General features: G+C 44.7%; 1 protein-coding gene across 1 annotated transcript; it reads left to right on the forward strand.

Annotated features, from left to right (window-relative positions):
• The first annotated feature begins 18 nt into the window (after positions 1-18).
• On the forward strand, positions 19-26,637 carry STOM (stomatin). Its single transcript, XM_025887982.2, has 7 exons — positions 19-175; positions 10,833-10,936; positions 12,049-12,121; positions 13,200-13,282; positions 16,682-16,885; positions 17,821-17,955; positions 24,602-26,637. Exons 1-7 carry the CDS (start codon positions 115-117, stop codon positions 24,794-24,796), a joined length of 855 nt encoding a protein of 284 aa, XP_025743767.1. The 5' UTR covers positions 19-114; the 3' UTR covers positions 24,797-26,637.
• Positions 26,638-27,216: the final 579 nt, after the last annotated feature.

Consider the following 27,216-nt stretch of genomic DNA (forward strand, 5'->3'; position numbering starts at 1 on the left):
AGCCTGGGTCTCGGCCCCGGGTCTCTGCCCCGGGTCTCCGCGGCGCATTCTTCGCGGAAGCCGCTCCAGCACCTTTGACCGGGACGTGAGAGCTGCACCTCCGGCTCGGGCAGCATGGCTGAGAAGCGGCATACAGGGGACGCCGAAGCCCGGCGGCTCCCGGACTCCTTCAGGGGTGAGCCCCGCGCCGTCGCCCACCCCCCCCAACCCTTCCCTCAGGAACTAGCCGCAGCCTGCGTGTCCCAGGCTCGTCTCCGTCGCTTTTAAGCCAAGCGGCCTCTGCTTTAAGCTTCGGTGACGCTGAGAATAGTGAACCCTGCTCCGCGGGCTGGGGGTCAGATTTAGGGATGTTAGGGTGCAGAGTGCACAGCGGCTTGCCTGGCACACGGGGGACGCACCCAATGCAGGGCACGTTTCCAGTACCAAAGCCATAGCGGGGGCTCGCGTGCTCCAGCGGTTGCCAGGCGCCAGGCCCTGTGCCATCGCTTCGCGTTCATTATCTCGTGGCATGCATGCGGGCAAGGAGATGCTTAAGCGACTCGCGACCAGTGAGCAGTGGAGCGGGGGCGCAAACCTGCACCCCACACCCAGGACCCCCAGTCTTCCTGTCGCGCGACTCCCCTTTCCTTCCCACCCGTCCCCCTCCAGCCAGCCTTTGCCCACCCCCATCGACGGAACTGGAAGGAACCCCTGCTCCCCAAGCCCCACCCATGGCCAATTTCATATTAAGAAGCAAGACAGACCTGTGAGGTTTTACCCCCGCCCCTCACATACAGTAGGCTATTATTTGTGGAAGAAAAGAAGAAAGTCTCTTTTCGGCATTCTTCTCCTCTCTTCCCAGCTTCACTTTCTGCCCTATCCTGCCTCCTCTTTACTCCCTTTGTTCTAGGGATCTCGCCTTCGGGGCTTTTGTTTCTCGCCAGGAATTCCTTTAAGAACTCCCACCCTACGGAGGCCTTCCCTGTCTTGATGGCAGAAACCTTGAGTGGCTCAATGCTGTTCCTCTGGAAAGGGACTAGTACCCTTGAGAGGGCTATCATCTTGAACCTTTATTGGCTAACCTCTTGGGGTGGGGGTGGGGTTCCAATAGAGAGAGGTGACAGTCCTCCCCGGGGTGCTGGTTCCCTCCCAGGGGCTCTTAGTGATCCAAAGGAATTATTTCTAAGGATGGAATTTCAGATGGGCTGACATAGAGAACGACATTTTAAGTGGGCTGGGTGGGCCTTTCCAGCACCCCACAAAAAACATGATAATGGACTTAATGATTCTGATTAGCTGTAAAGCCAGCTTTGTCCACCCATTTCCTTTGCCCAGCGATTGTTCCCAGGGGCATCAAAAGAATTATCCCTCACTTTTCTCTGCTAAGCACATTGGAGATTTACCTTCCCAAATCAGTAGTGTAATAGGAAGGATGTATTTGAAGAAACTGATACTCAAAAGAGGTTGAATTACTTCAGAGTCACCCAGTTTATAAGTAATGGAGCCATATTTTAAATTGGGGTTTGACTGACTCTAAAACTTGCAGTCCCCCTCTTTCATAGTTGGTTGTCTTATCCTAGGTGGGAAGGTGGGTGGGATACTTTCCTCTGTGCCCTGACCTTCTGGTGGGAGACAGAGGGACTATGAGAACAGTATTAGCAGTTTGGTGAAAGCAGTGGGAAATCTGTAGACATTCTTTGGGAATGCACATGATCTTTATACTTAATATCCCTTTAGTTGTTTTTTCATGGTCACAGACCAGTTTTCACTCCTAAGTTCTTTTTCTTGATTCTATGATTAACATTTTTTAGACAGAATTTATTTTTCCGAATCCAGTGAAAACTGTGTGCTCCTCAGAAAATTATACATACAAACAAAATTTTGCTTAGTCTAGGTTCCCCCCTCTTTTTTAAAAATATAAACCTTCAAGATCCAACACGGGTAGGAAAGCCATTACTAGAATTTATTAAATAGAATTTATTGAGTGCTTGCCATGGGTCAAGCACAGCCTAAGTGCTTTACAAACATGATCTAATTGCAGTCTTCTAATAGCTCCACAAGGAAAACATTATCCACCATTTTACAGCAAGGAAACCGGGGCTCAGAGTAGAAAAATCACACGTGTGTGCCTCAGAGCTAGGTTGCAAACCTGGGGTATGTGATTTTCCATTTTCCCTATCCTAGAGCTACCTCCAAAATGTATACCCAAGAGAGAACCTTCTCAGGCATCAGTACTTCACTGAAGGTGAGAGACAACAAAGAAAGCGCAAAGGAACCTAGCTTCAGTCCAGACATCTTGAATAAGACATCTCCAGAAGGCTGCTTCTGAGGGAAGCGGTGGAATATAAAAGCCCAAACTCTGTCCTTTTATGACTTTGCTGACAATTAGTCTTAGGAGTATATAAACATGACCAAACCTAGGGCAAGACTACTTTTTCTTGAAGCCAGTGCATTCACTTTGTAATGAAATAATGCAGGTGGATTACAAAAAAAAAAAAAGTATTATTATAATTAAGAGACATGTCAACAGAATATATTCCTTTGGGAGAATGCCTGAAAATAAGCAGAATCAAGGGACTGATTTGTTTATTTCAGTTGTTACAGCTGATCAGATTGGGGAGAAATTTGTAACTTCTTTAATAATTAATCTGAGTTAAACCATCAATGGTCATAAATTAACTCAAACCAATGACCAAGTCTAGTTACTAGTAAAGCTGGCATATATATATTTATATTATTTATATATATTTATATAATTTATTTAAATGTATATTCATATATTTATATATATTTGATTAAGATGGTTCCTTATTACATGTTCTTATTACAAATAGACTATTTGTCTGGGTTTATATTATCTTGATAAAGGAATTACAGTTGTCATGATAATATAAAGTGTGGAAGGAAAAAGGTTAGAGATTACAGTCAGTGGAGAAAAAGTATGTGTCAATTCTCCTTTCTCCATTCTTTTTGAATCTTTGTCTATACTCTGGGACTGGTAAAGAAACTTAAACCCCAGGCATTTCAGCTGACACTTCAGTAGATTAGCCTCTGAAGATGCAAACAATAAAAGTATCTGTCGTAAAGTATCAGACAATAATTATACCAACTTTGTCCAGCTGTGAACACACTTATGGTAAGATGGTAGAGTGTAATGAAACGAGAGTGCAATTTAGAATTCAAGGATCTGAATTGGAATCTCAATACCATCACTTACTACCTGGGCCACCTTGGGTAATTCTCTGTCTCCCGAGTCAATTCCTCCTCTCCATCCTGGGCATAATCTTACCCACGGTAACTGTCTCCCAAGGTTTCAAGAATCGAGTGAAAAAATTTATGTGAATGTACTTTTGAAACATTAAAATGTCAACTATTGAGATAATTTGTTAATGGGGAAAACAAAGAATGAAGTTAACAATGACTATTCAGAAAACCTAGTAATTATGCAGGGAATTTAAATTTATGGGCAAAAAGTTGTATGAAAGATGGTCCAAGATGGTTTAGAACTTTATTGTCCTGCTCAAATGTAGTCTGTTTCTCCTCTACAGATAGAGTCCCCAGGCAGATTGTTGGTCTTGCTATTTTCTCAGCAGTGTTAGGTCCCGGAAGGCAATTCACTTACTAAAAAGTTTATGTCTATAAACTGTATCAATGTGATCTTTAAGTTGTAATAAAAATAACACTGCTATATATTGAACACTTCCTGAGTGTCAAGTACTTCTCATTGGTTTTTATATGAGATAAGTATTGTTCTTTTCCCTCATTTTACTACTGAGAAAAGTTAGTGGTAGAATTGGAATCTGATCCCAGAACCCTGAGCTCTTAGTCACTGCTTAGCTTCTTGACCTCAGTTGAAGAACTGTGCTTCTGTCTGCACCACCCCCCCACCTTTTTTTTTTTTTTTAAAGTAAGTCTGATGCCCAATGTGGAGCTTGAATTCATGACCCTGAGATCAGAGTTGCATGTTCCACCGACCGAGCCAGCCAGGCGCCCCCAATTTTTAGATAAAGTGATGTTGCCCTCCAAAGACTTTTATGAGAAAATTAATTGTAGATACTTTTAAGATGTCCAAGTAAAGGAGCTGGGTGGGAAAAAAAAAAAAAAACAATGGAAGAGGTAGGAGGGTTTTCTTCTCTTAATAGGGTCTGGTCTAAATTTAATTAACTTAATAACATTATGAAATTGTTTTTCTCCAATTTTTCTGGATATAACCGTTTCTATCTTTCCAGCTATGGGCGATATTCAGCCCATACATATTCATTCTGACAACTGCTTTAGGACAGAGGATGTTTCTCAACTGTATTCAACAACTACTTACTTGGCAGATGGTTTTTGAGTACCTGTTATGCTCTAGATGTCTACCGTATTAGCTCATCTACTCCTCACATTTAACCCTCTCAGGAGGTACTCCTATTAGCCCTATTTTGAAATGAGGAGACTAAAGCAAAGAGAATTCAGAAACTTTGACAAGATCGTACAGATAATAAATGACAGAGCCAGCTTTGGAGCCATCATGCTTTGTTGTTTTAAGAAGCTCAAAATCTATGAGGAAGACGGACCTTGAATAGGATAATTACAAGTATGATAAATGTTTTTTAGACAGGGTAAAGTGCTTTAGGTGATTTGGAGAGGGGGGCCTATTTAAGACTCAGGGGGTTCAAATTTAAAATTACTGATGACACCCTCACCTCTTTTTCCTCCTGTTTTATGGCTAGAATAGTCGAATGAAGGAAAGCTACAGAAAATCCCCAAGATACTTGGGAAAGAAAATATTTACACTTATTTAATTTCCTTACTCTTTTCGAGCTAGGCAAAGGACTCCCTTTATTTCAACTTGCATTGGAAATCTTTCTTAAAAGGGTTTGTTCCCTTTTTCTAATATCTCATGGTAAACACATTTTATGATTCAGATCCCATAATACTTCACCAGTATTGGTTCTTTTGATCCAGTATTTGTAGGCAGAGATGGTTTATAATAGAGAGGAAAAAGTACCACCTCCAGCCATAGTTCTTAACTTGATACCATCTGGCCTTTAGCCACTCCAGCCCAGACACTAATTTCTTCCCTAGAGGTTTAAGGATAAGGGCATTCGAAGAACTATAAACCATGCCTAATTAAAATATTCATTTGAAAGATGGGTTATAGTGTGTGCTTGTCTGCTTTGAAAGCCTCTGCCCAAATGAATGCAAGTTGTAATCTCCAACTAAATACCAACATTTTTTTCAACATACATTTATTGAGCCCCTACTGTGTGCTAAGCTCTGCCCCTCTCTCACTCCACCTGGTGTTATTTTTCTCCCTGTAGTATGCTGCCTCATTTTTGTTTCTTCACTTTTTTTTAAAGATTTTATTTATTTATTTATTTGAGAGAGAATGAGAGAGAGAGAGAGCATGAGAGGGGGAGGGTCAGAGGGAGAAGCAGACTCCCTGCTCAGCAGGGAGCCCGGATGTGGGACTCGATCCCGGGACTCCAGGATCATGACCTGAGCCTAAGGCAGTCGCTCAACCAACTGAGCCACCCAGGTGCCCCTCCATTTCACTTCTTTTCCTTTTCTTCTGTTGTTTCCTTCCCTTCCTTCCATCTTTTTTTAAATTTATTTTTCTTTTTTCCTTTTTTTTAAAAGATTTTATTTATTTATTTGAGTGAGAGAGAGCACGAGTGGGGCAGGGAGGGGCAGAGGGAGAGGGAGAATATAATCAGAAATATTACATCCTGAATATTTATACCTTTCAAAGAATTAAAAAATTGCCAAGACCTTTCATTTTGACCTACTGTTGCCCCTTAAAAAGTGCTGTTAGGACCTTGCTGTCAGCATGTTTTTGAGACCAGATTCCTAGCCCTCTTATCTCTCCCCACCCAGACAGCACTGTTCTTGGCAATGCACGAAGACGTGAAGTGCTTCACTCGCGTTCTGGGAAAGGGGAGAGAAAAGATTGCCCTTAAATGTTGCTGTTCAGGCATTGCAACAATCCTTGGGCTCATCTTTTTCTTTTTGTGTGTATTAATGCAAACGAGTCTTGAGTTAGATTTTCAGACACTGTGTGAGACCTTTCTGGCCTTTCCCTGAAGAGGAAATCTAGTCTTTGAACATTAGAACAAAATCTCAACGATAAATGGAATTTATTATTGTACATGATTTCCAGCAGTGCCAAGTTTAGTGGACCTTTTAGTAAATCAGCTGATACTGTATCATTAACAACATGTAGTACTCTGAAATCATGCCTGTGTTATCCTCTGGAAAAAGATTATTTTACTGCTCTCTTGGAAGCTAACCCAACAAAAATTACCATACAAGTTGTTGTTGTTTTCATTTGTTTCGTGGTTTTGTTTGTTTTCTTCTGTCTCAGCTCAGAAAGTCATTTGCTTTATTACTCTGGGACTGCAGGAAGAATATTTCATACCTACTTTACAGATTTTTGTGAATATTGGAAAGATGGTATGTAAGGAATCCAGTTGTGGCTGCCATGTGATAGACATTCAATAAATGGCTATTATTAGTAATAATTAAAGATACCTCCAGAATGAGAAATTTAAGAATTACACAATTTCATCTTTTCAGCAAAATTAGATTACACAATAAAAATGCATGGAAATTTTGCTAAGCATATATGCGATGCAGCAGAGTTTGAGAAAATTGGACATAACCTAAATGTTCATTAGGTCCATGGAATAATGGGATATTATTCAACCTTTAGTAATAAAGAATATGTAGTGACATGAAAAGATGTTCACAATATAGAGGGGAAGCAGATTCAAAGTTATTATGTATACCATTATTTCATTTTTTAAAAAAAGCAGGATAGGAAAGGTTTAGAGGACATGTAGCAAGGCAGAAAAATCGTTGCCATCTAGAGATAATGAAAGTATAGATAATTTTTCTTTTTTAATTTCTTTAGCTATAATTTCTAATTTTTATAGAGACAGTACTTTGCTTTTAAAATAAGAGAAAAGAAGCAATGGTTTTTAAAATTTATGTCAGTTCCCTGGAGATAAGCCCAATTTGAATATTGAGTTAAACAGTGTTGATTGTATAAACTTACATCCATTTTCAAAACCTTGCTTTGGTTAGTTAAAAATTTAATGCAGTTTTCAGAAGAGTTGGTAGTAAAAGAAAAAAATTAACCGTGGCCAAGTAGTATTTACAACCAAGTGTCATGGGATCACTAATCTTTAGGAGTTTTCCTACCCAGCAATATCAACCAGTATATCTCAGGAATGCTGATTGCTCATTATTTGTCTTTTACCTCATACAGCTGGTTGGGAGGATCCAATCTTCAAGGTAATGAATTAGAAACTTGAACGGAATGAATTTCATGAAATCTGGGGGAGTAACAGAGAATTTCTCTTCTTTCGCCCATAAATGGTAGAGGACGAAGGGTTCACTAAGAGCCTGGTGAGGTTGAAGCCTCACCTCTCTGAGGAATGTGATTTGTGTACCTTTAGGAGCTATAATAACCAGATGGGGAAGAATTTGAAGGCTTGAGAATGGGATAGTTTAGGCACCAGAATAATATGAAATGGTGCCATCCCCACTGTATGCACTGATTACTTCTAGCTGAGCATTTGAGATGTGAAAGACCAAGCCCAGTTTTTAGGATCTCCGCTTCATTTCTTGTTGCTCCTCATTTGTAATCCCATGGGTTCATGTGGGGCTTTCCAAAACACAATGTCACCACGGAAACTGAGTGCATGCACACATATGCACAGGTACACATGAGAAAAGACTGGACTGGAATAGGAAGAAGAATAGGAAAGGAGAATAGGAAACATCGCTGCCCTCAGAGAGTTTATAGTCTAATACGGTCAGGACCCAGAGCTATGAACTTTGCCTGGAAATAGGCGGCTTGGGGCAGTATTTTAGAAGGCACCAAATGCTGTCGGAGAAGTATTTGTGGCCAGTCTGTTCCTTGTTTGGAATCCAGTTCACTTTGGAAGCCTAGACCTGAGCCTGGCCACCAGCCTTGAGACTGTTTTGCTATAAATAGGCACAGCTGGAATTAAGAGGCCTTCCTCTGTAGGACTATCAGATTTCATTCTCGGAACTCCTACCATGCTTTCCCGGTTTGGATACTGTCTTGAGAAAGTGCTCCAAACACGAAAACTTCCTTCATGAGGATTTTTTAATTCAGAGACAAAGGACCGAAGGAGTGAATTGACTTAGGACATGGGCTCTGGGGTAGGATGACCTGTGTTTGAATCCCAGGTCCTCCTCCATCATGTGGTCTTGGGAAAGCTTTGTGGCTTCAGTTACCTCATTTGTAAAATGGAATTAAAAATACTTGGGGCGCCTGGGTGGCTGAGTCATTAAGCGTCTGCCTTCGGCTCAGGTCATGATCCCGGGGTCCTGGGATTGAGTCCCCCATCAAGCTCCCTGCTCAGCAGGGAGTCTGCTTCTCCCTCTCCCTCTGCCTCTCACCCTGCTTGTGTTCTCTCTCCCTTTCTCTCTCTCAAATAAATAAAATCTTTAAAAAAAAATACTTCACAGGCTTTGTAAAGAATGAAGGAGATACACATGTCAAGTAATTGAACACGGTGCCTACAACATACTGTCAACAAGTGGGTGCTGTGATCGTGATCATCAGTCGTGATGATGACTGACGGAGCCTTCTGCGCAGGCAGCACTGGGTCCCTGCTTGGAATATCCTCTCAGTAAATATGTCGACAACCCCACAAACCGTAACTTACAAACCTCCGGGAGATTAACTTAGAGCCCTTTTAGTCAAGTATGCATAGGACGTTTACCTCATGCTGTGACACAGTGTGAAAATCACAAAGTTATCTGTAACATTTCTGGTCTTGCATCCTGCGTTTCAGAGCACTTGACCTGGATGCCACTTTGTGTCGCTCTCCCATGCTCTCCGCCTCAACTCTGCTTATTTCTTGGCCTTCTGTGGATTCAAAGGCCTGCCTCACTGCCATATTTGCCCTTCCAAGCCCTAACCACTGCCTGGCCTGCCTCCTCTCCCCCCCCTCCCCCGCCCCTTGCCAATCTCCCTCTCATTACCAAGACAGTTCCTGGAAATACTGCAGAAGCTTTCTGTGGTCCATAAGAAAAGTGATAGTGTCCCTTGGCCTTCTTGGTCCCTCCACCCTCCTCAGAGAGGAAAAACAAACTAAAAGTGAGGAAGTCACTGGATACCGAAAGTGGAAAACACAAGCCAGGAAGTGAAGGGGGTTTCCCAGGATGGTAGGAAAGGGTGGTCCCCGGACCAGCTGCTCACACCACCTAAGAGAGCAAGTCCAGACGCCCCTCCAAGAGACGCTCTTTTAGAAGAGGAAATTGGTAGAACACCTGACCCTCGTGAGAGGAGATTTAGACCATTGATGAGAGGTTTGAGGTTGAATCAATATGGGAAAAAAGCAAGACATTGGAGGAAAAACAAAGTTGTATGGGATGGAAAAACGAATTTGACATCCCTAACCTGGCTTAGCTTTGAATGGCATTTACATATTCATGAAGTGGAAAATTTGATAATGACCTAACCAAAATGATGATATAATTAGAAGGATGGGTATATTTATGGGGTGGGGGAGAAGCTAAATCCTCTTCCATAGTGGAGAGTCAATAAGTAATGCTCAAAAGCGAGAAAGCAACAAGGAACAAAACCAGTATATTATTTAGAAACAGGGAAGGATAGACCAAAATACTCAGCCAACAGAGCAGTTGCCTTTGAAGAAAGGGAAACTGGAAGAGGTGAACAGGGGACTGCTCTCTTTTTATACTGATCTTGGAGAACTTTGGGACTTTTTAAACTTTGTGCAAGTATAACTGATAAAAAATTAAAACAGAAAAAGCACAGATGCAGGGCGCCTGGGTGGCTGTTGATTAAGCATCTGTCTTCAGCTCAGGTCATGATCTCAGGGTCCTGGGACTGAGCCCTGCGGCAGGCCTGCTCCCTCCCTCTGGCCCCGCTTGTGCACTCTCTCTCAAATAAATACAAAGGCTAAAAAAGGTGAGAATCATAGAGGGAAGAAAAATAATTAACAGATTTTATTTATAAAAATTGTGTGGTTTGGAAGAATATTCATCATCTCTGGATTGAATAATTTCCCCCTTTTTATACTCTTCTGAAATTCTTGCAGCGGGGCGTGTATCCTTCCTAGTAAGAAAAAGAGCGATTTCATGTTGCAGGAAAGGAAGCAATTAGAAAGTGAGAGGAAAACTATGTACAAAGATGTTTATGATACATTGTTAATAATCCTAAGAAATCAGAAAAACAGCATGTCTAATCATCCAGGAAAGGGTAATAAATTATGGTGCACATGCCCAGTGAAATAGCGTGCAGTTCACCTTTAGTTAAGCTATTCCCTCAGCTTAAATGCTCTTTACCTTCCTTCCCCACCCTTTTGGTATCTTCCTTGACCATTCCAGACGCACCTCTGACAGCCACCCCCGTCACCTACCCACCCTACCCCACTGCCATCTCTGTCCCAGATGTGTAAGTTAACCCTATTCTGCATTTCTAAAATGCTCTATGGTCTATGTCGAGACACTTACCACCTAATGTTATAATTATCTGTCTGTCTTGTCCACTGAACTTGAACCTTCCTGATAGCTAGGATTGCGTCTTACTCACTTTTACCACTTCAGTGCAGAGCACAAGGCATAATAAATATCAGGTGCCTAATACATGTTTGCAGGATAAAAAATAATGTGGGAAATCCTGGTCATGTTAAGTAGATGAGAAAAATAGCACCTGCACTTCAGGGTTGTTACAAGGATTAGATGAGAAAATCCAGGTAAAACGGTGGTAGAATGCCAAGCATTGGTGTGTTCGGTGAACAGAGGATAAACATGGTGGGGGTGTACTAACAACAATGACAAGAGTTGTATATTTTTTGTTTTCACAGATAGCCCCAGTACAGGCCTTGGGCCTTGTGGCTGGGTTTTGGTGGCTGTCTCGTTCTTGTTCACGGTTATAACTTTCCCCATATCGATATGGATGTGCATAAAGGTAAAGAATACGTCACTTCCATCTGCAAAGGGGTCAGCCCCTCACCACAAAAGCACGCGTTGTGTGTATGTGTGTGGAAAAGGGAGAGAGAGAGAGAGAGAGAGAGAGACCTACTGGCCTGAATTCTTTTTCCTTCATCTCTCCCTTGGAAAATTCCCTCTAGTCACCTACTGTAATGGAATTTGGGGACTTCCTTTCAGCCATGGTCCAGGCAGTCCTCCTCAGAGGTTAGAGTAAGGACCCCCATCCGAAATCTTCTGAGATCAAGGATGTGGGGTGGTCCTGTCCACACTGAGGTTTGGCTCCTGGCTCCATTGTTCACTGTGTGACCTTTGCCACGTTTCCTTCCTGTAAAATGGGAGGAAGTGACAACACGCACTTCATAGGGCCGTTGCGAGGTTAAATGATGTATCTAAACATACTTATCCCAATGCCTGGCATATGGCAAGGGCCCCGCAGTTGCTGGTTATTTTTTCCATAAAGTTATTAACACTTCAATAAATAACTATCATTTACATATTCCCAAGAAGGTAAAATATGCTCCAAGAATTTTCAGATAAGTTTATTATTATAATTTAAGGAATTGGGAGACAAACCATGGGGAATTTAGTTGTTTGTTATTGTTGTTTTGATTTTTTTCTGTATTAACAATGCATGAGTAACTGAATGATTCTGTTAACAGCTGAGGAGTAAAGGATTTGCTCCTATATACTACCCTATACTTCCCAAATTGTATGCAGTGAGTATCTATTACTTTTATAATCAGATAAAAAAATAGTAAATACGTATTGTGCTTGGTAATTAAACATTGGACATGTGATTTATAGATACTGTTTGGATTTTATTTTATTCTTTTTAAGTTTTATGTGTTTAAGGAATCTCTACATCCAACATGGGGCTCGAACTCATGACCCCGAGGTCAAGAGTCACATGCCCTTAAGACTGGGCCAGGCAGGTGCCCTGAGACTGTTCGGACTTTAGAGCAAAAGCAACATGGAGGCATCTAACCTGTTTAGAGCAGAATATATATTTAAGAAGCTGTCTGTAAATATCTGGCATATGTAGATATTTGTATTCTTCATGTTCAATTATTGTTTGTGTTTTTAATCTAGATCATAAAAGAATATGAAAGAGCCATCATCTTTAGATTGGGTCGCATTTTACAAGGAGGAGCAAAAGGACCTGGTCAGTACTAGAATTCTGGGTGGGTGGCCTGGAGACTGAAATTCTTCCTCTTGTTGATGTGAATTCCCTTATGTGGGTCCCTTCTGTGTTGACTTGGGAAAGAATGCCTGTAACAGAAGCCGTGTAACAATAGCGGTGGTGCTGGCCAGTCTTGCTACGGTCACCCTTTCCTTCCCTGGCTCCCCTCCTCTTCCCATCCCCGCTGATAAGATTATTTTAGGCCAAGAATAGCCACAGCCGTGGAAGTTGGAGTATGAGAATTTCTACTCGCTGAAGGCTTTCTAGATCTTGTTCTCTGTGCCTTATTTTTGGCCAACTTCCCTTAAGCCCCTACTGTGTTCCAGGCTCTGGGAACTCAAGGGAGACTAGATTATAGCTCCTGCCCTCAAGGAGCTTGCCGTCTAGTAGACGCCAAAAAGGAAGCGGTTACAATCCCATGTGCTAAGTACTATGGCCGAGTCATTGCAGCTAGCTGTGGAAACCTGGAGATAGGTGATGGACCCTGAGTGGGAGGATGAGACCAGGCTTTGGAGGTGACATCTTGGCCGAGTCTTGAGGCATGGAGAGGTGTTGGCCAGAGGGGCGGTGTTCCCAGCAGAAACACAACATGTGCAGAGCCATGTCGAGGGGAGTATGGCGGCCCAGGGGCCTGCAGGTCGCTCAGCCCAGCGAGAGCATGGAGCTCGAGGAGAGGGGAGTGGCCGAAGAGGGGCGTTGGGGCAGGTCCTGCAGGACCTTGTGTGGCACATTAAGGGGTCCGTAGGTCAGGAAAGATTGTTGGGCTTGCGGCTGAGAAAGTGGGTCAAAGGAGAGACCCTGGAAGGCCCAGAAAGACGTGGGAAGGATTGCGTTGGCCTAAGTGAAAACCAGACAGCCAGTGGCAGTGGACTCAGGAGATGACATCCTGGGCCTCGGAGGCAGCAGTTAGGTGGGGGGCGCCAGCAAGAGGACGGCGTTCCTGGCAGCGGGCTCGTGCACCGAGGTGAACTGGCTTCTTTCCGTGGGCTACGTTGAGAATTAGAGTGAACGGACGAGGCGCCGGTGTCTCTCCCTAGTGTTCTGTGTTTCTTTGTTGCAGGTTTGTTTTTTATTCTGCCCTGCACTGACAGCTTCATCAAGGTGGACATGAGAACCATTTCATTTGACATTCCTCCTCAGGAGGTAAGGTGACAGGCTTTTGCCCTCAGTAACAGATGTCACGTGTGAAAGTAGCTGGCCTTGAGAGCAGGAATATGGTGGTGGTGAGGGCACAGGTGTAGAGCCTGTCTGCTGTCACCATTTTCTAGCTGTGTGACTTTGAGCAGGTTCCTTAACCTCTCTGTGCCTTAGTTTCCTCATCTGTAAAATTAGAGGTTATAATAGTAGGACCTACTTTTTTTTTTTTTTGAGAGAGAGAGAGCACAAGCCAGAGGTGGGGGAGAGGCCAAGGGAGAAGCAGACTCCCCACAGAGCAGGGAACCCGATGCGGGACTCAATCCCAGGACCCTAAGATCATGACCTGAGCTGGAGGCAGACGCTTAACCGACTGAGCCACCCAGGTGCCCCAGTAGGACTTAACTTTAGAAGGTTCTTGTGAGGACTGAGACGTTATGTGTAAAGTGCTTAGAATAGTGGCTGATAAACAGTAGGTGCTACATCCGTGCTTATTATTACCAAGCATAGCGTAACGTTAGCATTATCATATTTGTCATCCTTTTGACTGCCACATTTCTCTGCTGTGGGTTTCTGATAGAAAATCCAGCTTAGTACAATATTCTTAAGGTTCCTGTTTGTATTCTAGATAAAGAATTAGGAGCTGCTCATTTGACATTTTAGATAAAGCATACAATGTTTTTAATAGTAATTTTTTTTTTAAGATTTTATTTATTTATTTGACAGAGAGAGAGAGAGACAGTGAGAGAGGAAACACAAGCAGGGGGAGTGGGAGAGGGAGAAGCAGACTCCCCACAGAGCAGGGAACCCGATGTGGGACTCGATCCCAGGACCCTGGGATCATGACCTGAGCCGAAGGCAGACGCTTAACGACTGAGCCACCCAGGCGCCCCTATAGTAGTAATTTCTCCATGCTCTTTCAAACAACTTTGCAAGGAATGTCACAGTTGAAACTCGCCGCAGGATCCGTAACTGCCGAAGGGCAGAGGGATCCCAGCAGACCAGAGTGGCAGAGCCAAGAGCGACGGTCTGCTCTGTGGGTTCCTCACCGAGGGCTTTTCCCACAGCTCCATGCTAAATGCACCCGACGTTCACTCCGTCAAAGCCCGGGACAGTGAGGGCCATCCTGGGCCGCATGTCCGGGGAGGGATCATCACTATCGCCGAGGCAGATAGAAAGCCTGGAAACAGGATGAAGGGAGGGACAGAAGAATCGTGTCAAGTGTTTCCTGGCCAGAGACCAGGTGCACAGCAGGGTGGTGGAGCCGGGCCGCACTGGTTGCCTTCTCTTGTCCCCAAATCCAGGAACCAGCATAGGAACCTCCTTGCTGGTGCCAATCCAAGCAGTGGGCGATGAGGTCAGACTTTATCATCCACATGCACGTAGGGACACCAGGAATTGCTTTTACCCACGAGAACAGGGCTAAGAGGCGTGCTGTATTCTCTGCATGTTTTCCCATCTTTCAGAGAAGATTGAGCCTTGGAAGGAGCCCCTCGCAGGGTAGCTGGGAGTCCTGATATCCTCGATAAAGGTGGCGGACATCTGGCAGGCTTGCCGTAAGCCGCTCCTTCCGGCTGCTCTCTCCTCTGCCCTGGGCCTCTGACTCGCAGCGGAATGGCACTTGGCGAGCAGTCCTTTCTGCGACCCCCTGTGAACATAATATGAAGGAAGAGAAATACTCCGCCAACGATGAACAGTAGCAGCTGTCGAAACCTCTGGCTGTGGCAGTCACGGGGGCAAGAGACTGTTTAGAAAGGATACACATTTTCCTATCACATCATGGGAAATAATTCATTTTCACACAAAGATGGTGATACGTTACTAGAAGTATTTTTAGATTATCAGAAAAAAAGATAACTGCTTTCCTGCCTGACAGGGACTAAACTGCTATAGAACACCATTGTCATTACTACCTGCCATTTACATAGCCCTTTACGCTTTGAAAAGAGCCTCCTTGTTCTACCGAATCTTCAACTTCAAAGCAATTGGCAGACCGTTTGCATAGAATTGGGCAGCATTATTAGCCCCATCTCACAGGTGAAGACTCTGTAGGTCAAGCAGGTTAAGAGCCTCACTAGAGATCACCAAGGGAGGTACAGGTGTCCTGACCCTCCCTCCCACGCTCTGCCTCAATCACTGTATTCCTAGGATCATGTTTCAGTTCATCTCTCGGTTATTCGCTACCTGCTATGTATCTAACACTCCACCACTGCTAGAGATAACAAAGACAAACTGCCCTCAAGAAATGCATGGCCCAGTAGAGAAGCAATGAGGCCAACCAGCAACAGAGTCACTGCAGTTAGGTGCCGAGGGAAAAGTGGTTAACCCTGCCTGGTTAGGAAAGTTTCACAGAGGAAAAGACACTTGAGCTGTGTCTTGGATGAGTAATCGTGTGCCAGTCTGCTGGTGTGAGGAAGAGGAGGGGCGGGGACACCTGCACGAATGCCTGGGACACGGAACTTGGTGCTCGGGGAACCTACACCTTGTCCTGTGCAGTGTGTGTGCGGGAGGAAGAGCAGCAAGGAGTGAGGCCAAAGGGCCAGCAGTCAGAGGACTTGTCAGCCAAACTAAGGAGCCGCCCTGAAGGGGGGAGGGAGGAAGAAGCATTGACTCATCGTGTCCTGGAAAGCAGGACATGACCTGACCTCACCCTGTAACAACAGCCCCCATTCCCTTTTTGTTCGACTTCACTGTACTGCCTTAGAGAGTTCACCAAGCCCAGGCTCTGCCACAGTGCCGTGCCATTTCGTGCATTTTGTTCCCTGCCTCGCATACTCTCCCACCGCCCTCGGGAAATTATTTCTTCCTTCAAGACGTAGTTCAAGTATCACCCCTGCCCCCGACAACTGCCCCTCCTTTGTCCCATCAAGGCTCCCTTGATTCCCCACCCTCTTTGAAAGTGCCTACTATGGAGTGGTGTCTCAAAATTTGTTGAATGATTGAAGGAATTAATGAATAAGTGAATGTATTTTATTAAAATTCTAAAGGCATCATTAGCTTTCGGATGCTTTGTTGCCTTAGTCCATTCGGGCGGATATAACCAAATCCCATACACTGGGTGGCTCATAAACGACTGAAATATATTGCTCACCATCCTAGAAGCTAGAATCCAAGGTCAGGGGACCAGCAGACTCAGAGCCTGTATGAGGGGCTGCTTTCTTGTCCATAGATGACCGTGAGGGTTCAACCCTCATGACCTAATCACATCCCAAAGGCCCCACCTCCTAATGCCATCACATGGGGGGTTAGGGTTCAGTGTCTGAATTTGGAGGGCACACATTTAGTCAATAGCACTTACTAAAGAAAATCAGCCGATGTCTTAAGATGTTCCATAGAATAACATTGCTTACACTTATATTAAAGAAGGAGTTGGTTGGCAGGTGTAAAATGGCTTTCTTTCTATTACAGATCCTCACCAAGGATTCGGTGACCATCAGTGTGGATGGCGTGGTCTATTACCGCGTTCAGAATGCTACCCTGGCCGTGGCGAATATCACCAACGCCGACTCGGCAACCCGTCTTTTGGCACAAACGACTCTGAGGAACGTCCTGGGCACCAAGAACCTTTCCCAGATCCTCTCCGACAGAGAAGAGATTGCACACAACATGCAGGTGAGGCTGTGAGTCCCCAGAAATTCAAAGATGAAGTCAAGCGTTAGTGGTTGTTTGACAACTTGACTAATTCCAACTGGTGGGGGGATCACTGGCCGGCCTTTTTCTCTTCACAGAAAGGTTTTCTCAAACTCTATGGAAGGGAATATTTTTCACACAAATAGCTCATGGGTTAACAGCTCAGATGCATGAATTGTATTTTTATTCCCTTCAGTGTAAGGTTTTTTTTTTTTTTTCCCCAGAATTAGCATTAACCTTTTTTCTTTAGCGTAATAATTCCGAGGCCATTCTGCAAGACCGTGTGGGTGTCGTTAAAGCTCTGTTCTCTGCACGAGTCCCATGACTTTCCTTGTAACTCATATGCGTCCCAAGCTTTCTAGAGTAATAGATTATGAATTAAACCTGACTTGTTCAAAGAAGATAAAGGACTAAAATCCAAGATCTTGTTATTTGTATAAACATCATCGTGTGTCAAATCTATGACCTTAGCTGATGCGCACAACCACCGTAGGAAACAAAGGAAGGTTTCGTTCCTCCCATTGTAAAGGGACGAAGTTGAAGCAGGAAGAAGCGCTGTGGCTTACATGGAGTCACATTAGATCAGGAGCCAGCTGACCACCTGCTTTTATTAGTGACGTGGGACTGGGATACAGCCATCCCTGTGGCTTTTGACCCACATCGGCCCGGTTAAATAGTTGCAAGAGAGACTGAAAACAATCACTGTCTGGCCCTTTGAGGAAACGTTTGCCAACCCCTGCATGAGCTTCTTAGTAATGGAACCAGGGTCAGCTCCCCGGGGCCTCGGCCCCTGCAGAAGATAACTAGCCTCTCTCCCGGCTCTCCCCCAGCGCCCTGTCCGCTCCCAGCCCAGGGGTCTGCCGTCGGCCTCTGGGCTGGGCTGAGCATTCTTCGCTGGCCTTCTCTCTTCCGAACAGTGTACCCTGGATGATGCCACCGATGACTGGGGAATAAAGGTGGAGCGCGTGGAAATTAAGGACGTGAAGCTGCCTGTGCAGCTGCAGAGAGCTATGGCTGCAGAGGCAGAAGCATCCCGGGAGGCCCGTGCCAAGGTAGCCTTGCTGTCTTGTCTTGTCTTTTTTTTCTTTTTTCTTTTCTCTTCTCTTTCTTTTTCTTTTTCTTTCTTTCCATAGTTTGTTTTTCCTATTGAGTTTTTTTCTTAATTACAAAACAGTAAAACATTGTCGTTATAAAAATGGACGTAATCCTAAAGCGTTGAGTCAAGTTGAAAGCCTCCCTGTCGCTTCCAGCCACATCCCCCCCAGCTTAGTGATATACTGGGGCTCTACCTGATGAGGGTGTTAGACTGCTGGCTTGTTTGTTTTACGAAAGTAGGGTCGAGTACCATACCTGTTGTTCTCTACCTTGCTCGTTTCACTGAACAACATCCTGTGAGCACAGCGGTGCGTGCAGAGCCACCTCATTCTTCTGTGACTGCGTGTCCCACACTCATGTTACTGGTCCACCGCTGAGCACAAATTAACAGTTCTGACGTCAGAGCAGCTGGGCAGTCCCGTCAGTGTGCTTACCGTTCATTCCTTCCCTATTTTATTTCTTTCAAAGATTTTATTATTTTTTTTTTTCCTAAGTCATCTCTACACCCAGTGTGGGGCTCGAACTCACAACCCCAAGATCAAGAGTCGCACCCTTTACCGACCGAGCCAGCCAGGCCCCCCTCCTTCACTATCTTTGTCTTCTCTTTCATTCTCTCTTTTCTCAGGATCTTCTTCCTCTCTGTCCTCTTAACTTCTTCTCACTCCTCTTTCTCTGATGTCTGCTTTTTCCCCTCTTTCTGCCTACCTCTGGAGCCCCCATGGATGCATGCCCCCTAGGTGGGGTATCGAGGAAATATCTATTAATCTAACCCAGGAAAGAGGATTTCTGGAGCTAATACCTAAGAACACAGGGATATCTCGCCAAAACCAAGGTTGGGAAGCAGACTCAAGTCTCCAGAGTTGGAGCCAGGGACCGCAGTGCAGTCAAGACTGAAGGGAGCTAATCATTCCATCGCCTGGGCCCCACCTCATTGCTGACAGCTTGAGGGCAGAGCGTCTGACTCTCAAGTTTACACGCCTCCCCAGTTGAACACTAAAGGGGACAGACCAGCCTTGATTCCAAATTCACAGCAGAGAGATTTTCTTTGGTCAAAATTTAGTCAAAAGGACAAAGTCAGATATTAATAAGGTCCCACAGCCCCTTGTGCGTATATGAATGGGTGGAGGAAGAGAGTCAGTTCGCATCAGAGGGGTTGCTGTGGACTTGACAGATCTCCTAAGACTCAAGGAGCAAACCAGTTTGTTGTTTTGTTGGAAAATAGTAGTAGCTGGAGATAATTGGCTAAGTGCCGAACCCTAACCTTCTAGTAGGAAGCCCTTTAAGCTGCAAATCAGGCACTATAATTTCTTAGCCAGCGCCAAATGGAATAGTAGCTCCTTTGACACACTATGCTCAGAATTTTCTACTAACCAGAATTGTTAGGTTTTTCTAACGTGATAATTAATGCTTATGAGGACAACCTGGTAATACTACAGAACCCTCAAGTGCTCTCTCTCTCTCAAAGTCATCACAGTTAGAAAACTAAGTGGTATTTCTGGTAACATTAAATATGACCTGCTATAATCTAATGAGTATTTTGAAAATTAGGAATTGCTTTTACCTAGAATATGTCATTAACCAACAGCCCCATTTCCAAGCCATATCGAATGGAACTTATCATACAGGGATGATTTAGAATGTCAGAGCCTGAAAAGTCCTTAGAGATTACCTTCAGAAGGTGACAAATAACCTGGCCCAGATGCTGCCCCTCCCCCCTCCTATTCCCCTGCTGGTAATTAACCACAGCACTGTTTTCCACTGAGTCTAAGCTTTGACCTCAGAATCCTCCTATTGCCCTCCAGGTAACAAGCCCCAACTGCTTGGAATTGGCTCTAAAAATGAAACTTATTTGCCATCCCACTATTCTGATGAAAACTGAAGCCCAGAAAATTTATGTGATTTCCTCAAGGCCACAGAGTTGATGAGTGGCCGTAGAAATTAAAAATTAGAATTCCCCTCTGCTCCTCACTGCCTCCTCTGGACTTCCCGTGATGGATAGAGCCTCTTTGCAGGTGTTCTCACCAGCTAGGAAAGAGAATCCCTGATAACAATGGGAAGAGATAGAGGAAGCCGGTTAGAATGCTGAATTACTGTGATCCCACTTGGATGAGACCGTAGGGACCATCTAGAATATTCTCGTGGACCTGGGCAGTGACTGTTTTTAAAATTAGGGTGAACACATAGAATCCCAAGGAGTCTCTCCCTTCCGTAAAATACAGCAGCCCTGCAACCACCATAAGGCCAAAAATTCAAAATCATATATTCAGGTTCTCATGGAAAATAGGGAGTCTGTTTCTTCAATACATAAATTGTGAACGAAAAGGGTAGGAGAGCCTCTAGACTAAGAGACTTCAGAGAGAAATTCCTCAAGTTAATTAGCCATCAGGGAAATGCAAATTCAGATCACAAGCAGATGCCACACTAGATATCCACCAGAATGGGTCTAAAAAAAGAAAGAAAGAAAGAAAAGGGAAAGAACCGGGTATGGGTGAGGGAGGACCTGGTGCTCTTATTTTGTTAATGAGACTGTAAATTTGGTGCCTCCGCTTTGGAACACCATCTGGTGGCAGCCCGTGTCCAACAGAAAGGCCTGTACCAGAGTGTTCACAACAGGTTATATTACCCCAAACTGGAAACTGCCCGCATGTCCCTTGCGGTTGAATGGATAAAGTATGCTTTATTCACACGAAGGAGCACCATGCAATGAAGAGAATGAACGTCCAAGTGCTCCCAAACATGGTTTGAGAGAAAGGAGCCGGGCACAAAAGAGGACAGATTCTCCTGCAAGCTTGACAGCACGTTAGCCGAACCTCTTTCTCAAGTGCTTAGACCAGCTCTTAATGGCTTGAGATGTAATACCTTTTCTGCTTGCATCCTTCCTGATTTCCTTTCTCATAACTCTCAAAAGAAGGCCTGGCATGTGCTTTCAGGCTCATATTCCCGGGCCTAGTTATCTATTAATTGGGAGAGTGGAGTGCAGAAACGCAGATGCCCTTTCTCTGCCCTTCTCAGACCAGCCCGCCTGGGCTCTGGAAGAGACAACAGTACCAACCTCACATACCTGAAAATGCCCGACTCGCAAGTGATGGTCTGTTGAGACGAAGTGTTGATCAACATGGGGCTGCTGGGCGTTTGGCAGAGGCCCCACGCCCCACAGGTAGTTGGCTCTGCTTTCTGAGATCCCATTCACGGCATCTATGAGGCCTGTGTTTAGGCAGAGCCAGAGGTACTGCACCCACGTCTTTGCCAGCCTGCCCAGAGCAGCTTTTCCATTAACAACATGGCGTGCGTAGCCTGGTGGGTCCGGCTGCCCAGCCAAGAGACTGTGCATTGACTGGTAATGGGAGATGAGATAGCCTTGCCGTTGGTCCTTGTCCAGACCAGGAAAAAGAAAAAAAGTGCCTTATCGGCCGAGATGACACGGAAAAAGCTAGATCCTGCTGTTCTCGGGGCAGGAGCCTGTTTTTGCATTCTGTATGTACAGTGCCTGCTTTAGGGCACAGGGACGTGAGTCACTTTGAGTGTACCTGGTTCTTGCCCCTTCTCACAGACCTACATAGGACATCCTGATAAATTAAGGTTTTTATCCTCTAAACTGAGTGCCTTCTCTTGGTAATACCATATCCGATAACCCCCATCTCACCTAATGGGACGACCCAGGCAACTGAAACCTAGAAACCTGGGCCCCTGCCTCTGTTCCTCTCCCTCCCTGTACCCGGTCAGCCTCCATACTGCTGACTTTCCTCCCGAATAGCCCCCCAGCCCATTCCTCCCTCCATCCCCACTACCGGCACATCACCCCGGTCACTCTGAGGCTGTCCCCCTGGCCCTTGTCCCTCTCTCCTCATCCGTCCTCAGGCGTCCGTCAGTGTGTCTTCTCCAGCTAGGTCTGGTGAGGTTCCTGCTGGAAACCTCAGCAGCTTCCCACTGCCGACAGGCTGCAGACCAAGCATCCCTGCCTCCGCTTTGGCCTTACGCCATATTCCTTCCCACTTACATTTTTTGGGAATACACCAGCTTTTTTTTATACCTCGGTGCCTTTCCACATGTGCTGCCTGAAGTATCCTTCTTCATCTTTGTCCAAACAGCAAAGCTTTCGTTCTGCCCTGTTCAACGTCTCTCTCACCACTCCACCTTCTGCAAAAACTGCTTTCTTCTGAGGGCTGGCACTGTGCCTTGTATCCATCTCTGTCCACACTTGTCACGCTGGAATGAAGTGGTCTGTCTCCATGTCTGTGTCCCCTGCTTGACCAGTTGCTGAAGGAGGCGACGAGGTCCACTCTTACCCCTAGCTCCTGCACAGGGCTTGACCCCTAGGCCCCAACATTAACGACGTAAGGAGTTGTAACTCCACTGGTCCTAAGACCACTGCTTCTGATTTTGACTCTCACGGGAGTATTATGAACCATGAATGTTTTGAGATCCATGTGAAAATCACCTAGTGGAACTGCACGATTAAGCTGGAGGATCCTGGTATCTTCACCCCTCTTCTCCGATGATGATTAAGTAAAAGGAACTGCCTTGATTCGGCTTCCGAATCTTGTACACATTAAGGCGTAGGTGGATCCAAAAAATCGGGTCTTGACTTCCCACTTGCCTTCCTATACAACGGCCTCCATTTATACTTTCCACACGTACTACGGCTTTTCTGTCTTCCTAACAATGGCCCAAGGAGGCAGGTACTGTCCCATTTTAAGAATAAGAAACCGGAGCTCAGAATGTTAAATAACCCCCTTGAGGACACTCAGCTGGTAAGGGTTTAGGTTCGAGATTTGAGCTCAAGCCTGTCTCGCTCCAGAGCCTCCCCACCACCCCAGGGCTGTTCAAACTTTTATGCTCATGTAACCTCTCAAAGAATTTAGAAAAACTGTATGTTCCCATCACACATTTTAAATAGACCTGTAAAAATTTTCATTTGAATTGATACACTTGGTTGGGCATATAATCCCCGGCATGTTTTAAATACTGACATTTTACACTAAACCTGTGAACATCATTCTTTTAAATGTGTCCAGTGAAATTCAGCTAACATAATGATTCCATCATCTATTTAAAATATGTCAATAAGTTTTTCATAGTCGAGTATGTTTCACTGTCCCTTTTTTTCCTTGAACTTATATTTCCACTCCATCTCCTCCATGGATTTCTTTTCCTAATACAATATATTTCGTCATGAATTATTTTATTACTCCACTGCAACACATTTAGTATCGAAGTTAAAATTAATTTTTTAAAAATTTCCCTTGACTATAAGCAAGGCATTTAAATGTTTCAGAATTTCTCCTCAATAATTTTTTTTTTACTAGAAATGCTTCTCTTAACAAGATGAAGAATTCATATCTTCGTAGTTGGCTATTACTTATTGCCAAAAGATTAAACATCAATTCTAGTCTTAACTTTTTCATTTAATAGATATAAGGAGTCAGAACTTTTGTTTACATAAATAAGTGGGTAGAAATGCAAGTTTTGTTTAAAGTCACGCCATGCAATTCTTTGCACTGCCTCTGAATTTATGTGCTAAAAAAATCATACAGCGATCTTCATCAAAAAATATATATTTTTTAGGGGCGCCTGAGTGGCTCAGTCGGTTAAGCGACTGCCTTCGGCTCAGGTCATGATCCTGGAGTCCCGGGATCGGGCTCCCTGCTCAGCGGGGAGTCTGCTTCTCCCTCGGACCCTCCCCCCTCTCATGCTCTCTCTCTCTATCTCATTCTCTCTCTCAAATAAATAAATAAAATCTTAAAAAAATATATATATTTTAAAGACTTTATTTATTAGAGAGAGAGCACAAGCAGAGGGAGCTGTAGAGTGAGAGGGAGAAGCAGACTCCCCGCTGGGTGGGGAGCCTGACGTGGGGCTCGATCCCAGGACCCCACGATCACGACCCAAGCCGAAGGCAGACACTCAACTGACTGAGCCACCCAGGCGCCGCTCAAAAAATATTTTTAATGACCATCAGCTTTTATTTATTTATTTACTTACTTACTTACTTTTTATTTATTTATTTTTTTGTGACCATCAGCTTTTAGTTCTGGAAAGGTCTCTTTCCTTTCTTAACAGTCAAAGAACGGGAAATCCATTTGACTTGCAAAAGGATTCGTATCCAGTCGTTAGGCACTCTCTCAACCCCTACACAGTATTTTGAACTGTCCCTTTGCCCGGTCCCCTGAAGCGTGTGAGAAAGATCAGAGTAAAAGAGGATATCTTGACCTAAGGCACGAACTCAGGCAAATCAGATGGAGGAAAAAGAAATGGAAACTGGGTAACTGGAAATCGACTTCTTTTTTTAAAATTTTTTTTTAAAGATTTTACTTATTTATTAGAGAGAGAATGAGACAGAGAGCACAAGAGGGGGGAGGATGAAAGGGAGAAGCAGACTCCCCGCTGAGCAGGGAGCACGATGCAGGGCTCGATCCCAGGGACTCCAGGATCATGACCTGAGCCCAAGGCAGACGCTCAGCTGACTGAGCCACCCAGGCGCCCCTGGAAACCGATTTCTTAAAACCATTTTGGCTCGGCCCTGGAAGGTTTAATGTACATACCCGGGTTTGAAGACAGCTGCCTTTTTCTCCGTTTTGACCACTCCCTGGTCCTGTCCTGTAGGTCATTGCAGCCGAGGGAGAAATGAACGCATCCAGGGCTCTGAAAGAAGCCTCTATGGTCATCACCGAATCCCCGGCAGCCCTTCAGCTGCGGTACCTCCAGACGCTGACCACCATCGCAGCTGAGAAAAACTCCACGATCGTCTTCCCCCTGCCCATAGACATGTTGCAAGGCATCGTGGGGGCAAAACAGTGAGCCGCAGAGGCCAACGCAGAGATGCGCCCATCCCTTCCAGGGTAGAGCGGGGACCAAATCAGCCCTCATCCTGTAAGGAGAGAGGAGGGTGGGACCTCGACTAAATATTCCTTCCTCTCCTTTTCCATATGTTGACTGCAAGGTTCTTAGAATGTGTAGTGGTCCTAGCAACAGATAAAGATTGTTAGCTTGTAAATACTGAGAAAGAGAAGGGGTGTGGGGAGGGGACTACTGATTTATAGAAGATAATTTCTTACTCTTTAAAATATTTAAAAGTTCATATATTTAGATCATTATGTAATAGGTTAAATCCCCCTTCTTTTGACTTTTCACTGGGTCGTTCTGCACCCTCTATCTGCAGCCAGGCCAAAGGCAAGAAAATAGGTTATAACCGCCACTTGACACCCTGGCTGGACAAATGCTTCGCAGAAAGCAGAGACCTTAGGCTACGACCAGCCTCTCTGGGCCACACGTGCCTTACTCCTGGGGAATCTTAAGGAAACATTCTTGCCATCTGTTTACTTTCTAATCCCAGGCCATGTTTCAAAATAATCCTCTCTCGGGAGGAGGCATTTTCTTGCCTGTACTGGCCAACACTGGAGGAAATGGTCAAGGTCAGTGAGAAAGATGATCTTAACCCTTGAATGACTTGTAAATCCACCGTCACAAAAATCCTTTAAGAATAATATGTTTCTTTTTTTCCTCGAAACTTCTTTGAGCCTCTCTACGACCAAATGATTTCCCTGTGGTATTTCAAACCAGCTAAATACTTGTCACAAAAGTGCTTTTTCGGGCTCCTGGGTGGCTCAGTCGGTTAAGCGACTGCCTTCGGCTCAGGTCATGATCCTGGAGTCCCGGGATCGAGTCCCGCGTCGGGCTCCCTGCTCAGCGGGGAGTCTGCTTCTCCCTCTGACCCTCTTCCCTCTCGTGCTCTCTATCTCTCATTCTCTCTCTCTCAAATAAATAAATAAAATCTTTAAAAAAAAAAAAAAGTGCTTTTTTCTCACTTTTGCCTATTTTCATACATCAGGTTCTCAATAGTTTGATTTTTTAAGTGACACTTTCTCTAAGTTCTATAAACAACTGTTTATATACCCATTCGAATAGCTTAAGGACTAATACTTCTTTAAAAAATGTCTTCAGAAAGCCATTCTCTTTTACTGTCTGCACGCTATTAACTCTTGTACACTGTGAAATATTTTGGTTATCAGTCCCGTTCATTAAATACTGTAAGGAATTCACAGTATATTGGGCACATAATAACCAATGAGCTTGGCAAGACACTGTCAAACTTAGGATATACATACGGATCTAGGTCTTTCTTCTATTTGCAGAATCATCTTTTTCTGTCACTAATGTCAATGCCTAAAGAGAAAGTGGTCAGCCCCTCTGAACCACAGTTGCTTATTTTGCAGTAATAGGAAGCGCTTTGAGTTTTGCAAATGCTCTTGAATCTGGGCAACATGGCATTCTTCCTGTTGGTCCGAAAACCTGGCTGGAGACATCCCTCCTTGAGGAACTCAAGTTACTCATTTTAAATAATGCTTGTATCTCTTTGGTGAGGTGGCGACCCATAAGGACCAGGAAACCACCCCTTATCCTGGCTGAAAAATCTCTTCTCAGGCTTAGAGTAACCATGCATTCTGCTCCTGGAGTTTCCCTGTTTACAGATACCAGTCTTCACCTCTCTGCCTTGTGGATTCATAGCCCAGTAGGGTGGGATTAAATTGCTTGAGAGGGAGGAAGCATAAAAGGGGTCTAGGGTGTGTTGGTGCAAGAGGTTTTTCCACATGGCCTCCCTTTCCAATGCTGTACATAATAAAGTGTGCACTTGTACTCATTTTCTTTGGGTGAGAGTCTGTTTCTGCCAGCATTTAGTGTCTGTGGACTTCATTTTTCGGAAGTGGCCCGGGAGAGCCTCCCATCCTGGGCTGGCTGCGTTGGCTTCTTCATGTGCTCTTTATGGGCCAGAAGAGGAGAGCTTACAATCGTCCATCTGTTGTCTTTCTTGTCTAGGCTCCCTCTGCTGCACCTGCCCACATATTTTCCCTGGGGGGTTGAGATCCATGGATACCCTGAATGCGTCGCTAGTTTAATTTCCCTTTGCTTTAATACAAACAGGACAGGAACTCCCTTCTGTCACCCAGTGGTCTGTCACATCCCCTATGCCTTGCACACTGCCTGGCCCCAAGTACACAACCAATACCTAAGGTCGGACACAGGCCCAAGGTCAGACACAGGATCCAAGCCCAGGCCTGCCTCTTCGGCTCCTGTCATGGCCACCGCAGTGATGTACACGTTGTAGATGACCGAACACAAGGTCACTTTTTTGAGGGCAAAAATTGTTAGGAAGAGAAACTATGTGATTGATGTGATAGTGTTCTCAATTCACCATTTTGCCTTTGAGAGAGCGATAATAG

Source organism: Callorhinus ursinus, unplaced genomic scaffold (assembly GCF_003265705.2).
Source record: "Callorhinus ursinus isolate GAN/ISIS: 27379988/994484 unplaced genomic scaffold, GSC_fseal_2.0 scaffold24, whole genome shotgun sequence".
In the NCBI taxonomy this organism is placed as follows: Eukaryota; Metazoa; Chordata; class Mammalia; order Carnivora; family Otariidae; genus Callorhinus; species Callorhinus ursinus.